General features: G+C 36.7%; 1 protein-coding gene across 1 annotated transcript in view; it reads left to right on the forward strand.

The window, feature by feature from the left end:
* The window catches only part of AGMO (alkylglycerol monooxygenase), a 197,093-nt gene extending 181,993 nt beyond the window's left edge, over positions 1-15,100 (forward strand). The window contains exon 13 of the mRNA XM_068405255.1: positions 14,817-15,100. Within this exon, the coding sequence (XP_068261356.1) occupies positions 14,817-14,897 (81 nt within the window). The 3' untranslated portion in view covers positions 14,898-15,100. The remainder of the gene's footprint in view (positions 1-14,816) is intronic.
* The last annotated feature ends 3,949 nt before the right edge of the window (positions 15,101-19,049 follow it).

Here is a 19,049-nt window from a genome sequence, read left to right on the forward strand (position 1 = left end):
TTCTTTTTACAGTTATTACTTGTCCTTGTTATGGGTGTGTGGTGGAGAAGAACTTTACAATAAGCCCCTTAAAGGCCTGTTTTGGAAACTGTATATAGGGATACCACCACAAAGTGGCCTTTGCCATTGCTCCTTAGCAGCCTGTGGAGGATGCCAGGTCCAGCTCACTTGGAGTGGATGCAGAGATCCTCTGTGAGCCACCTCCCATGCTACAGTTCCCCAATATTTTAGCATGGCTCATGGCCAGGTGAGGACAGTAAAGCATGTTGATCCAGTTCCTCTTGCATGGATCAGAATTAGCCCTGTAATAAGGTCCCACAGAAAGCTACTAGCTACAGCTAGAACAAACCTATGCATTTAAATTAAATCATTGTGTGGGTTTAGTTCATGAAGAACTCATGTTTGCTTATTCAAAAATACAGCAGAATCACAGAACATCTGTGTCCAGACTTGTTTGGTTCCTCTTCATTTTTCTCTTTGTTCCTGAATGCATTTACATAATACTGTAGACTGTGATGATAAGCTTTTTTTTCAATCTACGGATAGCTCATTCATTTCTTTTTCTCTGGTTACTGGCAGCTAGAGGTGCTTTTAAGTCACTTTTAAAAACAGTTATCTTCTCCTTTATTCCAAAAAGCGGTTCTCTCTGATGGTGTTATGATATCAGTAGTAAATCCCTTTAGATACAGACTAATCTTGCTGAAGTATCTGACAATAATTTCTTTAACAATCAGGAGGAGACTAGAAGCCAGACTCCAAATTGTCTGTAATAACCTCACCTCAGGTTCTATTATCTTTCATCACTATAGACGTGTCTATAAGTCTTCTATAAGATTATCTTGTTGCTAGGCTATTTGACTCATCTGGACATCATTTGTTTTATGATGTAATATTTGTTCTCGTAGCTGAAAAAATAAGTGGATTTCTTTCAGGCTTTCAGGGTTAATCCTGTATTTTTTATGTGCATACTCTTATAGACTTCAGTAAGATTACTTTTTTGAGTAAAGGTTCCAAGATTATCTCTTATATCACATATATATGAATTTGTCAGAAGTGTGTCTAACCCTTTCACTCTCCTGCTTTAATGATTTTTATGATAATATACTTATTTTCCATATTTTCTGTATGATTCAGTATTTCAGTATGCAGGCCTTACAACATTACTTTTCTTTTTTGTTTGTTTTTATAGTACTGCTGGAAGTATGGTTTGACTGACATATATGCCTAACTGTAAAAAGCTTCTATTCTGAGGGTGCTTGAAGGACATAAAAATAGGAGATACTTTCAATAAAAATGGAATAATTTATTACGAGTCAGTTGAAGGGTAGAAAAATAATTAAAAGAGCTAGCACAGAAAAACGTTTCAAGTAACTAAACTAAAACTACAGATAAACATATACTATTACCTAGGTTAATTCTAGGTTAATTACGCATCAACAAAACCTCTTTGATCCTTAGTGAACAATTGAAAATTATTACATTCTTATTTAAATAGGTAGTGGGGGATTGATTCTTATTGTCACAAAAAGACACTATCTTGGGCAGCCATCTGACATTTTTAAAGGCCTCTGTCACTTAGTTTGGAGAAAAAATGGAGGATTGATCACTTTTTAGCTGCTAGGTTATCATATTCTATGTTATAAATACTTGGACAAGAAAGCAGAAAGGTCAGGCAATGGTTCTCTTGGAAGTGCAATGAACATGTTACAAAGGAGAAAGCGAGGCAGGGCAGAATCAAGCTCTGGTGTATAACACAGGCAGCAAAATTCCCATAACTCATTCCCCAGTTTGAACAGTTTGGCCAAGGTGTGGCTTAAATATAGTAGTTCTTCTTCTGAATTTGTGACTTCCTTACCATCTCAGACTTGCTGACTTCTCATGCTTGGTCAAGCGAAACCACTTCCTTCCTCTTGTTTCATTACTAGAAGGATTCTTACGTGATCAATATTGCTGGTGGTTTCTACCTCTGGGGGGGAGCAGCAGCCTGCGTGGCTGAGCTATGAGATCACCACTCAGAGTAGGTCTAACTTCTTATTCTTATGGCTTAGAAATATTGTATCTGCCATGCTGGATTTGACTTCACCAGCTTTAAAGCTTCTCTGGTCTGAAGGAGCTCTCAGACACCCTCTTACAGAATATCTTTATGGAAGCTGTCAAGCCAAAGCTATTGCTCTGTCTGAGGAATGTACTGGCTAGGAAAGCAGCTTAGCTTTTAGTGCAAGAACATTGACAGCATAATTGATCATTGAACTGAAGTAGAAATAGGTGTCTGATGTCTAGGCAGTGATCAAGGCAAAAACAACAAAAAAATTTTGGGATTGGATGCAAATGAAAGATCTTGATGAACAACGGGGTGGAGAGGGAGAGCCCTAAGGCAGACTGGTTGGTGGCTGCTCAAGCAGCCCGCTGCCAGTCTTTAAGCAATCATCATTCAGACATCTTGTGGGCAGAAGTACCACTTTTATAGAGCTGCTCTTTTCCAAAGCACTTTCTCAAAGCTTTTTGCAGCCAACATTGATCGTCTGCTTCCTTTTCCTTTTGATATACAGATGTTTCTTCATTTCTTAGGAAAAGAGGCTGTGACAGAAGGGGAAGGCACTGACTGAGCATTGCAGGTAGCAAACAGGTGCAGCCACAACTGAGACTGACAGAGCTGCCTTTAAAATAAGCAAATAATCTAGTTAACTGTAAGCTTAACTGACATTGTTTCTGTTGATTCACTGAGCAATGAATAACCATTAAATCCAGGGTTTTTAAAGTCTTATGTATGTGCTGTTCTGCTGTTTACATATCAGCTATAACTATCTACTATTCCAGTTTTACTTACATTAATTAACTGTGCTTCAACTGGACTGATTAAGTCCATTTAAGAAATAATTATATAATACTTCAAAAGGTAGAACTGGAGAAAGATGTTGAAGGGTGTCAATATAAGGGCTTCAAACCAGCTATGTAACCTGTCCAGAACAGAAGCATAGACTTTTGACCAAGCGTATCTATGAAAAGATCATTGGACATCAATATGTATAGGCAAAAAAATGGCAGATACGAATAATTACTAAACAGCTACTAAACAGTATCATAAGCCAGATCCTAATGTAATGTAATTTCAATGAAATTTATGAGGTAGCTGATGTTATATACAATTCTGGGCCAAATCAATGTATAATATAACTTTGCATACGTATTTTCTTTGACTTCAGAGAGTTACACTAGGGATAACTATGGCTGCACAATTCAAAATCAAATCCATATTATGATATTCAGCCTACAGTCTGATCGAAGAAACAAATCATTCTAGAAAATGCATAGAATATACATATTTTATATATGCACTTGAATTTCTGTGTACATCTATTTATATGCATATATACACACACATACTTCTATGAGTTACATCTTTTCAATAGTATATAGTATCATTTTTTCCTTGAAATAGTCTCTGCTTTCATAATTAAGGTCTTTATCCTGATCACTAAATTTCTGCTCAAGATGGGAAGATGGGGAGCATTAGTACATACTCTCACCTTTTTTATAGTTTGAAATCCAGAAAAAATTCTTTTTGAACATTTTTAGTGTTTAGGCAATCAGTACCTATGCTGCCAAGGCTTATTGAAAGCAGCTGGATGCCTGCTTCTGTCCTTCCCCTTTCTTGGAACTGCTGCCAGAACAGGTAGTCAGAAACGGAAAGTAGAGAAATATTTGAGCATCTGTGCTCGCTCTCTCTCTCAGGAAAACAGCTGTGGCTTCCATAGGAAGCACTCATTTTTTCCCATCAGCCAAGACTCTGGATACCCTTGGGTCCAGTTTTGGCACAGCAAGCCAAGTAGGATGCAATTTATGGCTTAAAACTTATGAGAGAAACTGTTCAGACGGTCCTATCCCTGGCAGAACATTGAGAGAAATTCCCCAGGCTGCAAGCCACATGTGGGCCTCTGACCTTTATTTGCACACCATGGGAGAGGTTAACAATTGTTGAGACTTCAATCCTCCCTTTGACATACAAATATAACAATACCAAGTAGCCTTTCCAAGACAAGCATATTTAGGGCACAGCATCCTTCTTAATCTAGGATTCAATGTAGGGGGGAAAAAAAAAAACAAAACCTCAAAAAACTTAGAATAAGAAAAGGATATATTTCTATAAAACTGAACCCTGAATTTGTATTTTTTTCAACATTCTGCAATTGTTAATGATATAGTGATCTGTGACTTTTTTAAAACCAACGTAATAATGAGATGGAAACAAATTCTCACACCATTTTCAGCTCTTCATGTCGTCAATGCCATGAGTTATGGAACTAAGATTGCTCAATAGCTGGAGTAATATAAGAAAAGCATGCAAGTATCAGATTTTTAAGAATGTCCGTTGTATTTATCCAAGTACATAATTGTTGAGATTAAAAAAAAAAGTATGAATTCAGAATTATTGATATGATGCTTGTCACAGAAAAAAAAATCACAAAGAGCCAAACCTATGTCTTTTTGACATGTCTTGTATTCACAGCATTACTGTAGTAAATGAAACTATCTTAGTTTTTAGTAAGACAGGGATTGGAAAGTACTTGTTTTTCAAGGAAACAAAATCATTGTCTGTTTTGCAGCTAAGGAACTATAAAGTCTAAGTGTCTTGCTGTATGTTGCCTAATCTATGGCAAAGAATGCAGATTTAATTCCCCAGCATCCCAGGCTTTTACCATAAATCCTTGATTATTCTTTCAGTTTTGGAGGCAAATGATTTTGACTATGTAGTCCCATGGTTTTAGTGTAGAGAGTATGCTGAATTTAAAATAGGAGAGAGCTATCTCATGCTTCTGCTGTCAATCTTTTCAGCTATCGTCTGAAGAGCCAATGCAAGCTGATCTGTAAATGTAATAATCCTGTGACTACTCTGACAGAAAGCAGGTTCAACTCTGTCCAATGCCAGAAGCTGGGGAGAAAAAAATATAAAATAAAGAAGCAGCAGATCCTGCTTTTCATCCTCTCACTAAGGTGACAACCACATCTGAGAATGAAATTGGTGAAGCCTTGCACAAGGTTGATTATCGCAAAAAATAGTTGCTAAGTGATAGTTGTTCCATGTGCTAAGCAGACTCATCTTTATTAACCACTGTGGGCAAAGTAAATGGTCTGAGCGAGTGTTAGTTAGAGGTGAAGAGTTCTTTTGTATTCACTGTGAATAAACAGAAATATTGGGCTGGTGGGGACCCTGCACTGAAGAAGGATCAATACAGCTACACTATAGATACATGTCTATCTAACCATTTACACACCTTTCGCAGCTTCCTTACATAGCCGATTCTAATACTGTACCATCCTTATAGCCAGCTATTACCTAATGAAAATTTTAGTTCAAAAAGATTGTTAGTTTTTATTACCCTGAGCAGTAGCTTCTTTTCTTTTTGTATTATTCTTTTACATGTCAGAAGATTGATCTTATTGCCCCTCCTGAGTCTTTTTCGTTTTTTTCCCTCCAAGAATACAGAGTTGAATTTCTTCCAGCTTTCCTACAGTTCAACTTTTCTAAACCTTTTATCATTCTTGTTGTCTACTTCACAAGTATAATCCATCTTATCTATGTTTAAAGACTTAAAGACTTCATCACCTTTATGTAGGCTAGATCAAAACCTATGGGCTACATGAAATGCTTCTGTTAATATCTTTCACATTGATACTGGCACCTTTTTGTAACAGCACTGTATGGTTGAGACATGTTTTGTTTGTGAACTGATCCAACTCTCCAATTATTTTCTGATGTACTCCTGGCTAATGATTATTCCTCACTACATATTTGTGTATTTGGTTTCTCTTAAGTCTAGTATCTTCCATTTCTATTAAATTACACATTTTCTTCAATATCTACAGATTTTTTAAAAAACCATTATGAATTCTCCTCCTATTTTCCAGGAAAAGAAAGATGTTTCATAGTTTTTTGTATTTTAGAAATGTTATGATATACATGCCTGCTTTTTCATCTAAATTCTGATTTCCCTCTCATTTTGTCATATAATAATTGATTCTTCCTTTCTGGAGGTTTCTTCTTCTACTCAGTTATGTACCCTCTATAAGAAGTCTCATATAGACCATATTCCCCTAGTAGAAAGTCACATGGATCACTTCCATTAATTTTATTTCTTTTTTTTCCTATCAGCTAATTAAATAATACAACTACATGGGCTTGACATAATGAGTAGGAATATCAGTGATTTAGCCCGTTTTGAATATATCTGTGGTTAATGTCGATAACAACAACTTTTATATAATCAAAAGATGGTGAGTTTTGGGAATGGGAGTTTCCCTGGACAAGAATAGAAGCAACAAGCCAGAACACAGGAAGAGTGTCTTGAGAGCAGGCAAGAGAGACACCAATAGCCAGAAGGAGATCTACTTTTCCATGTAAAGGAATGGACAGAGGGCTGGACTGACCTCAGCATATTTTTCTTCTCCATGGAACTTGAAAACAGTCACAGTTTACTGCTTTTGGCCTCAAAAGAGGGTTGGCTGGCAGAATGGGCATGTTCTGTCTATCTTTAACTTGGACATATATCTTCTATGGCAAGATTTTTCCTTTACAGTATCAATGAATATTAACCCATTCCTTCGTTCAGAAGTTGGTTTCTTTGTTTGGTGGGTTTTTTGTTTGTTTGATTTGGGTTTTTTTTACACTGAGAACAGCCTTCTATGGTCTTCATTTTTCACTGAAAGGATTCACGTCTTTCAACATGTTGACTTTAAGAGCAATCTTCGTCTCAAATGACTTTTAGCCTTGATCTCCTCTGTCTTTCTTGAATACTTTTCTGGTGTTTGTTCACTGTGCTGGAAATCCCTTCTGCTTGTCACTCAATTGTTTTACCCCTCTCTGTACATTCTTATTCCTTTCTTTCACATTTGCCATTAGTCACAGTAGCCAGCTTTTTCCCATCACTTCTTTTCAACATCTGCAGCAAAGTTTTTCCCGTCAGTGATCTAATGTCTGTGGGTTATAGTTAAAGGCTGGGATTATTTTTTTATTTTTTTTTTCCCCACACAATGGAAAAATTCCCATTTTGGAGCTCATAGCTAGTCAACTTTCTCTCAAGAGGATGTTTAGTATACCAGTGAGCGAAGATCTTCCACTTTGCAGCCACCTTTGTCAGAGCTCTCCCGGCTGACAGAGTGCTTTTGGTTCTGTTCACCACCCCGCCAGGGTGCTTACGCACAATAGCCACACTGAAATGAGACCATCTGTGTAGAAACATACAATATTTTATGTCTGCTAATGATGAAGAGATTGGACACTGACTTACCTAATGTTTTTCCTGCAATGTCAGTATAGTATTGTATTAAATTGACATAAAAATGAAGGGAATGAAGAGATTGAATTATCTCTGTAAGCACTTATTTGGTGAATATTACACAGCTAGGTAATATCCAGTCCAAATTCTGAAATGTTATGTGTAGCAATTTTTCTTCTGTGTTCAAACTACAATCATTTTTTTTCTGTAGCTGTAATTTTCCTGTATTTTCAAGATGAACGCATTCAAAGATGAAGGCATAAAAGAGAGGCTCCTCCTGCATGAGCTCTTTTAAATGAATTTGCCCCACCTTTTAGTAAAAACTTACCTCAACGCAGGATTAAACAGCATGATACCTAAACTTTTCTTAAGCCCATGACCATATAAAAAGAATACCCTTACTCTTACCCTAGATATATACATGTCCAGTCTTTCTTGCAGAGTATTGCATTTAAAAGCATTCGATTCTATAAGCCTAAGAGAACAATTTAAATTTGATTAAATATAAGATCTCTGCAGTAAACTATTGATTAAACTGAGCTTCATAGTTCTTGAATAAGGGAGATTAAACTGCTCTTTACATATAATTTAAATAATATCTTATAAAGTGAAATAGTTCTCTGCAGATGTCTGTTTTACCCTCCAACTTGTGGCTGAGCTGTAAGTGATGCAGTGGGGTGTATGTAATTATGCTACAGCTGCTGACAGGCATAAAAGTAAATGCGATGTTTCATCTCAAGGGGTACATTTCCTGTTTAAATGTTTAAGAAAATATACTCAACAGCTTTAGCCAAATTGAGTCAGGACTATCTCAAATATTTTGTTTCTGCAATGAACAGCTATTAATAACTCTTTCAATCTCGTTTGGCCTGCTAGCCTGCAACAGATTAAACTAGTGTGTTTACAGATTGAGTAAGTTTTGTCTTCTTAACTTTTAGGAAAGCTTTATTTTTAATTTTTCATTTATAATATAATAATTGAGACAATTCCCATGCCTGTTCTTTCTCAACTTTGAGGCAAAATAGAGGATGAAAAATTGAAGAATATTTAAACTAAAAAAGGTGACATTCAGAATTAAGGTCTTCTAAAACTGTTGATCTTTGAACTTGTTTTTCAATATTCTGTTGTCAAACATGAAACTAAAGCAATATGAAAAAAAAAAACCAAATTCTAAAATATTACTATGCTCTAGAATGTGTAACAAAGTATATATTTTGTTTGCAGGTTTTATGAAATTTTTAAGATCAGATGATGACTGACAATTTATAATTACTAAATAATTTTTTATAATGTATTTGCAAAACAATGAAACAAACTTGGTCCAGAAGTGATTTTTAAATGTTCATTGAACAGCTAAGAAGACTTTTTTGTTTAACAGGGTTTAACTTTGGGGACAACGTGAAATGGTTAAACATTTAAGAATGATCTAGGAATTTATAGATGGAATTAGGTAACTTACTGTAGGAAGTATTCTCAGATTTGTCAAAAAAATATTTTAAAGCAGATTTCATACTGAAGAGGAGAAGAGAGTTTATGTATATGTTAATGAATATAATGTTGATACTGTCTCCAGCTTGCATTAGCTCATTGCAAGGTGAAGATTTAATAATTATTAACATGCTTTGGAGTTCCTATTCACATGATTGACAGCAAAGCTTCCCACTTCAGGGTTTTTTTTTTTTCTTTTGGGGAATGAGGTAAAACCTTCCTAATCCTAGTGCTTAGGTTGTGGATTATTCTGTGACCCAAGAGAGAAGGAATTTCACAGGTAACAGTTCAATAGGATACATATATCTACACAAGTGATTTGAGAAGCAGTGGGCTGGTTTCTCCTGAGTGAAGGACGTGATCTAAGATACCATGCTGGATGCACATAAGCCATTTTAGATCTGAATATAACTGCAATAGCACTGCTTGTGTAAAAATCCCCATGTATTTAGCTGAGAGATGTGACTTACTAGCTTGTGTGCAATGCCAGGAAAGTCAGAGTCAACCTGGTTGCTGTGCTGAGAGAGATTTAGCAGCTTATGTCTTTTCTACCTCAGGCATCTCTTCAGTGCACTTGATTTCATAGTGGGGATGTGCCCAGCTGTGAAAGCACTAGAGGAATATATAACCTTTCTCCAGATCTTTCTTTGTCTTTCCTGGATAGGTAATATAAGCCTTTTAAGGTATGGGGACATTTGCAGCCTATGTTTTCATGCATTATCTAGCTTTAGAGTCTCAGACCGTATTTTAATAAAAGAAGGAATGTTTAAAACATTTAACAGAACAGGAAGGAGATGTCTATACCACTTCTCTATTATTTTCTCATTTCTTCACTGTTAATGAAGTATAAAACTAATGAGGTATATCATAGTACCAAGAAACCAGTTTGTGAGTGAACTATCAATATGCTTTGGGGGGGTTGAAGATACTTGGCTTAATTCTGTGTGTGCCAACAGTCTCTTAATACACACCTTGTTCTATGTCAGAGACATGCTGAATCTGTGCTGCACCAATAGTCTGAATGTGTGTCATGAACCCTTATGGAGAATTTCCAGATATCTGGCTACTTTTACAGAAATCTTGGACAAATGCTGTGAAGCCACTACTATCGTAGTTGTCCCTGTTCTCCTTTATCCACAGTACCTTCACAAAAAAAAAAAAAGTCAGCTTCCCACTTCCTTCTCCATATATTTTCAAGTGTATGGAAGGCATCACACAGAGAAAGAACCTTCGTGTTTCTTAGTTTCCCTTTCCAGGTATTATTACTGCCACTTTTTTGCTAGTGCAATCTTCTTGATCTGTGCACTGTACAAGATAAGTGATTTCTATATCTGCTGTTAATGCCATGGCATTTCTCTACTAGCCCGAGGCTGCTCATCTCAAAACATTGCACTGAGAATGAAGATCCATGTGTTTATTACCCAAATCCTGACTTCCAGAAATAGTGAACCTCTTTCCCCGTTTCTGAGACATATATTTTCTATCATGTCTTCTATGTAGTTCAGCACCTGAAGCAGTCCTGTGTAAAGAAGTGGGAAAACAGCGATGGTATCAGTGAAAACTGCACTACTTAGGTACTTGTGAAATCTGGAGTAGGTTATTCAACCATTTAGTTATTAATATTAATACTTTTATTAACTGTAATATCAGTTCATGATCTCCTCCTTTACTAGAAAAGGACAATGACATTACCCAGTCACAGCCTTCACAGATAAAGTCTAAAAATTACTGTATCATCATTAGTATTGATAGTATGAAATGATTTCTGATGCCTTCGAAGAAGCCATGTCCAGATTTGTAGATAAAGAATATAAAAAGAACCTTAATAATGTTTGATTTTCAGAATCAATTAAACAATTCTCAGCATCACATTGAGAGGACTCATTGTTTATCACATTTGCCAGAACCACGTCCACTTCGTGATATGAACAGCCAACAAAATGGAGTGAGTGGATGTGCTGATCTTCCTGAGCCCTCTCCAGAGCTAGGAATACATTACCTAGTACAGAGGTGTTCAGAGAATTCAGCGTCAAACACGTGCCCTTTCATGTGGTGTTGTCCCCAAGATATAGCCTATTTGTTGCACAGTTGCAGACTGTCTGCACAGCAAAATTTCGAGTGAACTTGTCTGGGCAGAATCTGAGAAATGTCAGAGAATCATTGAACGATTTAGGTTTGAAGGGATCTGCAGTCTTGTGCTTCAAGCCTCTTCATATTCCTTAAAGTAGGGCTATCTATCTGGACATTTGTCTACATTTCTAAACTGACGTCTAAAGCCTTCTAATTCTATCCAGATGAAATCTGCAAGAGGAAAGATGTTATGTCTAGGCAACTCAGATATATAAAGCCATTACAGAAGAGAAAATGGCAGAAAACAATCTTAGTGATCAACAACAAAGCTAATCATACAAAAGTGGGTGCCTGAATTTAGCCAATTATTTTCAAGTAGTTTACAGCCTAATAAACTTCGCTCACTCCAGTGGGGATTTCCTGTGAAGAGCAGACTCAGTCCTGCAGTCAATCCATTAGTTAAGCTATCTTCGTTCCTGCAAAGAATGTTATTTACATTTCTGTAGGCTTATTCAGGGAGAGAATAGGGGCTGTATGGAAATAGAAAGACTGTATGAAAGGAGGTAATGTAAATATTTGGAAGAGGACTGTCCTCTTCCAGCAGTCTAAAGCACAGTCTATAATTAATCTGTAGTTACTTGAATAGGTAAATGCAACAAGTGCTTATATTAAGGTGGCAAAAATTTTGCATTTAACTTTGCTGGATATATGGTTGTGAGAAATTCCGCTTTTAGGCCTCTCTGTTCCATATATGACCACTGTCCAGAGTAATTTTTCATTTGAAGACAGAAATCAAACTATTGTTCTTATGTAATATTGTTTGTGGGGGAACTTTTCTCAGTGTGAAAATAGAGAAAAAAGTATACTATTTAATTCCACTTTTTTATTTCAAAACCAGCTGAATTAGGAAAATGATATATGAATATTTTTATCAAGGGACAAATACTAGTTGGTTTGGACAATACAAGAATGATGAGAATTTCTGTGACAATAATTTAGAAACTGCAAAGGAAAAAAAAAACCCAAAGTCAAAAAAACAAACTGTTAGGGTGCTAGAGAGTTGAACAGAAAATGCAAAATATCTGCACATAGGATTCAGGAAATATGTTTTCCCAAGGGCATTAGAAAAATACCAGTCAACTATAGATCAGGCCAGCTGGTGGAATGCTCTTCTGCTGCTTCCTGCTGCGTACGCTATTTTCTGCTCAAAATTGTGGCACATATTGTCTCGGCTTTCCATTGCTGACATCACCTGATTGCACCATTCATTCAAATGGGTCAAGCCTTGTGACTCCAAAATATGTAGCAGCAATCAAAAGAAACTGAACTCCAACCTACACAGCAAGTTTCTGTGTGGTAGCCCCATACAGCTGGCTCTGCTCAGGGTAGGTCAGCATTATAGCAGTAGAGCCAACCAGAATTGCGGTCATGCAAGGGAGGATGTGGCCCCTTAATTTTTTTCCCTGATGTTTGGGGTTTTTTCTCAAACCCCATCCCCCACAACCTTGCAGCATTATTGTTACATGAATACATTATTTCCATCAAGTACTGGCAGTCCTGACATTGATAGGCAGTGAATCAATACTGCTATAGAATCATGAAGTTAAAACTGGTTCTGTAGATCCACAATGTGCAGTATGTGGTTTTTCATTCTGGATGTAATAACTGCAATTTGAAATATGCCCCTACAAGCATTGATTGCATGCTTTAAGAACTTCACAATAAAGAATTTCGTTAAGAAAGAAGAAACTGCATTACTCCATTTTAAAAAGAAACATTCACCTGAGATGTTTTTTTCATTTTTGGGCTACAATAGCAATAACCATCTTTAGCTGAGGCCATTTCCTGGGGCTTAATGGCCCATGGCTGTGCTTCTTCAGGTGATCATCATCTCCCAGCAGTCATTAATCCCCTACAAATGTCCTGCACCTCAGTCACTAAATGTGCTTAAATGTGCTGCTTCTGAAAATGAAATACTTCTATATTTAATGCATCTTCCAGGAATAGGAGTTATCTTTCTGAGGTGAGGAATGAAATGAGTTTAGTAACGTGTCAGAGAAGTACTAATTATGACAAATGGGTAAGATTTGTTTCTCGAGATAGCCCGACAAAGAATTTTTCCTCAGTAAGAGCATGTTATACGTAAGTCATCGTTTTATGTGTGTCACGATTCACACTCATCCCAATTACGTAACAGAAAAATCAGAAATATAAATAGTTATTTGTAGTTGCTTTTCTTGTACGGGGGATCTCAGCATGGAAATGAAGCATCTCACAAAACATGGAGAGCATGTGCCTGCAGCACTGCTTAAAAAGTCTTTCCATTCCATAGCTGTAAAATAGAGCTGTGCAGTTTTACAAGGTGTTTGTGATACTTCAAGAAAAAAAAAAAAAAAGTTAAATCTTTCATACCTAAATGTCTGAAATTCTTATAAGTCTTTTGGTGAGAATTTTATGAGCCTTTCTTACAAATGGGACTACAAATGTATCACCAACAATGTCATCAGAAGTTTTAAACACAGTATACAGCCTATTCTTGCTCAAGTAGAATTAAAGCCTTCAATGAAAATAGTTGAAGGGAATTTGTCTTGATAGAGGTTAAATGGGGATTGGATTTTTTTTAATTTCATTGGAATTCTACTTACTGTTACATTGTGTTATTTCCATCTCGTGATACTAAGTACGTAACGTATAGATTACGTGAAGCCTGTACCTGTCCCAAACATGTTGTGAGAGGGATCAGACCTGATCCCATCACATTCACTTCAATGAGTGCAAAATGAGTACCTTTTAGGTATTATGGTAATTTATTATTTATACTGGACGTTCAGATCTCATGTACTTCGGTGAGTCACTGTGTAATGAGGACAGAAGTAGATTATTGGGCCATGCATTGTTAAATGTTGAATGTTAAATCATGTTAATGTTAAAATTGCAGCTCTCCTAGTCAGTACCTTTTGATTGCAGATCAACCTGAAAATTATTATAACCTGACCTCAAAATTCCTTTTCTCTTCAGTTTTCTCTATCCCTTAAAACAAACAAAAAATCATCTGAACAAAATATCTTTCAGTATAAATGGAATGTTTTGTTTAACTCACAGTAAAAAATGTCACTTCAGTAACCCCTAACAACTGCCTTAATTTTGCAGTTTTCTAAGTTAGAGATTTTTTTCTATGCGAAAGACAAAAGTTTATTTCAGAAAATTTAAAATACAAAATTTCACATACACGCATGTGCACACACTTTTTATCCTGCTCTCTGTCTTGTTTTTTTAGACGAAGCTATTACCTGAATTAGACTTCAACTTGCAAGTATCCCAAAGCAGTTTTCAGCAAATAAACTAATGAAAAAAAAATTATTAGATCCACTGTTAAAATTCACTGACTAAAAGAAAAAGATGCACAGAGCAAAGGACAAGATAGAGAGTATTACAGCTTTAAGTTGTTTCCAATATAGTTTATATCTCATCATAAAAATCATGTTCGGGAATAAGTACTGACCTATTGTAGTATCTAGAACACTTCTTTTGCCATCGATTCTGTTTAAGGCTACTTTGAGTATTTGTAGCCTACCCCGCAATTTTGCAATGTCAGCATTCTTTAGACCATTTGCCAAAAAACAACATTTTTGCACCTACCTTCTGTCACAGCTGGAGTTATTATTGTCCTGTCTTATTACATATGACTCTGAGTACTTCAAATCCAAACTCAATTACAAAGTAGGGAAGATCATGCAGACTTTGCCAGTTATCTTGTTTTGGTACCATTCAGAAAGAACAAATTCAGACTGGAATGTGCACAGTAAAGAGTAATAGAAAAAAAGAAAGCATACATTCCTAAAGTGAATTTATCACTATGCCTAGAATTCTTGTATAATTTTTCTACTTGAGAACTCTGTGTTTTCACCCATTCATTATATTTACCGATAAGTGTAATTTAAAAAATCTTATATAATATTTCTCCTTTTAAATTCTCTGTTGTAGGTCTTGTTTTTCTTCTGCGCTGCATTCTGGGGGATCCAAATTATGAAGCGGATCACTTCATCCAAAGATAAATGTCACTGAAAGAGCAGATCTAACATGACTTTGATTATGGAAACAGCACTTTGGAATAACCTTCTAAGTTCCTTGGAATTAATCAACCATGTGTCTTACTGAATCGCAATCATTTAACTTATGATAGGAGAGGTTTGTGATTTTGTATGAAGGTTTGAAAGATTCATTAAGATATGTTTTCGTTTTTATTTGATTTTAAAAAAACATTTAATTTCCCCCAATTTAAATAAAATGTTTGTTCACAACATATAGTTTTACATTCAAGGGATTACAAAGTCTTCGAAACCATGTAAAAACAATTGTTTTTTGCAGTGATTTTGTTAGTAATCATATGTGAAAAGTATTTTTCACAATAGGAATAATTAAAATCATATTTATTGTAACCTGGTATAAAGTGACCGACAGTCTTCCTACTGAGGCTAAACATAAACATATGTGAATGTCAGTTTTTCCATAATGATTGAATTACACTAGAATCTCAATGTCATGCCCAATTCAGTGTTCATAACATACAGCTACATGAGGATGAGTAGTCAAGGCAAGGAAATTATTAAAAACAGCATGATAAAATAACTCAAACTAGTATGAGTTGAAACATCTTCAATAAAATTGGCTGATGTATGTGTTGTATAATGCAGCCTTGCAGTTTAGATTGAATTATTTAAGGAGTACACCTGCAGTTGCCAACTTTAGATACTGATCAAGCCAGCACTTACATATGGGTATCTCATTGACTAATGTTACTCATGTGACAAAATATTTGTAAGGCTGGGCCCTTAATTTCTGGTAATTTCCTGCTGGGGTGATCTCAGGGAAGATGCACGTCTTGTCTTTCAGGAGCTGTTGGAAAGATGGTTTGTACTAAGATAGGAAAATTAAATACAAATGGTAAAGGGAGTCTCCAAACAGCAGGACTGGCAAAAATACTGGAGCTAGGTTGTTTTTCTTTCCTCACACTCTTCCAACTTTTTATTTGGCTCCAAGACTTTTAGAATTGCTTAAAGTCAAATAGCTAAAAAATGTAGGCTGTCTTGTGTGCTTCAAACTAGTAATAATACCTATATTAAAAAATGGGTTTAAGTTTGGGTTGAGTTTTTTTTCCCATTCCATTTTCCTTTCAAGATGTTAATGACATGCTAACAGACATCTCAGATTTAGACAGATAGCCTACTTTTCATTAACCTGTATTTTCAGTCTCTAGCTGTAACAGATGCCACTGTCTACATAATTGGATGTTTCCAATAAATTGTCAGAAACACAATAACGTTATATAAATAAAACTGATCCAATGTCTAGTGATAGTATCAGCTTAATTTTATATAAATTTTTACTTTGAAACCCAAGTTTTGAGTTACTCCTTTTGTGTATCAGATACCTTGTGCCTATCACTTTAGATTATGCTCAAAGACCTTGAAATATTTGACTGAGAAAGCAGGTGTTAGTTTGATTAGAGGTACTAATACCTGGGATGCAAAGTAAGGATAATACCTTCTGAAACTGAAGGCATCTTTAAATAGAGGACTTACCTGTGGATCTTCTTCACTTTACATAATGAGAAGATGGAAAAAGTGGCCCATGAAAAACCTAGAAGAAATCAGATTTTAAATACTTGTTGAGAAGTTTAATTCAAACTTTTGTTCAGCACAAGGTAGGCTTCCAATGTCTTTTTAAGAAATGGATAAATACAATTACATACCTCTTAGTTGAAGAGTGGAAATATAATCTTGGGACTAACATACTGATGTGACAGCCAGGATCTTTCTCTGGTACTACCATATCTGACCAAAACTTACCATCTCTTTGCCTGAATTTCCCCATCTGTGGAATGGGGGTGATGGCAATACTGATGGCGTCTCTCACCATCATCTCTCAAGTATTGTATTTGGGATCTTTTCCTTACAAAGATATTATAGGGTATTTAAGAAAATGACAGAATCTGATTCCAGAAGTACAACACAATCTACAAACTTCTTATATGACCCCATAAGTTAGTGTACCTATATTTTCAAAATTTGTAATAGTGACGTCAACCTCACAGGAATATTTTGAGGTCAGTTAATATAATGACTAAGTAATATAACGAAGAGTCCTGTTGAAAGTCATTTTCCTTATCAAAATAGATCCTTCAAAGACACAGGAACAGGATAAAGATTTAACATTTTCTGCATTTAAAAATCTGCAGTCTGGGAAGGACAATAATGAAGATTCGAGTTAAATTAATTTTAAAGATATCCTAATGAATGTCATTTATTTACATAAAGTAGTGAAAGGAATGTGATTTTAAAGGTAGATTCAGATTAAGATGTAAATGTTCTATGTAAATCACCGGTTTCTCATTCTAGTCACTATCAGTTACCTACAAATAAATTAAAAAATACAGATAAACTAGTGACAAATACAGAAGGCACAGTAGTTTAACTCAGATCTTGTCCAAAAGAAAACAGTTGTACTCATATGAGGTAAATTCTAATAAATGAAATATGCAAAACCAGGCACAAAGTATAATTGAAATATACCCCTGTTACAGCCTATTCTCTCAGAGATCCTGAACTCTACAGAAACCTTGCTTTCCTACCTTAAAAGTATCTCAGTTTGATGGGAATCTGGAAATGAAACATTCCTCAGTTTCAATTTGGCAGCCACAGTTTGGCCAAAGCGAGGGCCAAACTTCTTTTCTTCAGGAAAGAAGCCAGAGAGTAGTGGTCAATGGGACAGAGTCCAGTTGGAGGTCTGTGTCTAGCGGAGTTCCGCAAGGGTCGGTTCTGGGACCAGTTCTATTCAATATATTCATTAATGACTTGGATGAGGGATTAGAGTGCGCTGTCAGCAAGTTCGCTGATGACACAAAACTGGGAGGAGTGGCTGACACGACGGAAGGCTGCGCAGCCATTCAGAGAGACCTGGACAGGCTGGAGAGTTGGGCGGGGAGAAATTTAATGAAATATAACAAGGGCAAGTGTAGAGTCCTGCATCTGGGCAAGAACAACCCCATGTACCAGTACAAGTTGGGGACAGACCTGTTGGAGAGCAGCGTAGGGGAAAGGGACCTGGGGGTCCTAGTGGACAGCAGGATGACCATGAGCCAGCAGTGTGCCCTTGAGGCCAAGAAGGCCAATGGCATCCTGGGGTGTATTAGAAGGGGTGTGGTTAGCAGGTCAAGAGAGGTTCTCCTCCCCCTCTACTCTGCCCTGGTGAGGCTGCATCTGGAGTATTGTGTCCAGTTCTGGGCCCCTCAGTTCAAGAAGGACAGGGAACTGCTAGAGAGAGTCCAGCGCAGAGCCACGAAGATGATTAAGGGAGTGCAACATCTCCCTTATGAGGAGAGGCTGAGGGAGCTGGGTCTCTTTAGCTTAGAGAAGAGGAGACTGAGGGGGGACCTCATTAATGTTTATAAATATGTAAAGGGCAAGTGTCAAGAGGATGGAGCCAGGCTCTTCTCAGTGACATCCCTTGACAGGACAAGGGGCAATGGGTGCAAGCTGGAACACAGGAGGTTCCACTTAAATTTGAGGAAAAACTTCTTTACGGTGAGGGTGACTGAACACTGGAACAGGCTGCCCAGAGAGGTTGTGGAGTCTCCTTCTCTGGAGACATTCAAAACCCACCTGGACGCGTTCCTGTGTGATATGGTCTAGGCAATCCTGCCCCGGCAGGGGGATTGGACTAGATGATCTTTCGAGGTCCCTTCCAATCCCTAACATTCTGTGATTCTGTGATTCTGTGATTCTGTGAGGGGTGGGGTGTGCGTCTACCATTGAGAACATCTAACAGAACTGTGTCCCTTTTAAAAAAGTGGCTGATGAAAGCAACCTAGTCATTAAAGCAGAGGCCAAATAAATTTCCTCTTTTCCAAGGTTTTTTAAATCTCAATTTCCTACTTCTGTGGACTTGCCATTGTGTATAGGTTGTCTGAAAGCAAGGTGCAGAAGAGGAACAATGTTCTTCCCATTGCAGACTGAGCAACACAGAATCTGAGAATGACTCCTCTGGCTGAAGGCTTGAACATACTCATCATGGGTGTCCAAGACTTTTGTACTTTACAATAACATCCACTGGGTATGTATAAGCAATCCTTTGGATACAGACTGGAAGGTAGGGTTTGCCTTTCCCAGAGAAGAGAGAGTTTCAAGGACAAGCTCATAGAAACATCCTTGACTGCAT

Source organism: Nyctibius grandis, chromosome 7 (assembly GCF_013368605.1).
Source record: "Nyctibius grandis isolate bNycGra1 chromosome 7, bNycGra1.pri, whole genome shotgun sequence".
In the NCBI taxonomy this organism is placed as follows: domain Eukaryota; kingdom Metazoa; phylum Chordata; class Aves; order Nyctibiiformes; family Nyctibiidae; genus Nyctibius; species Nyctibius grandis.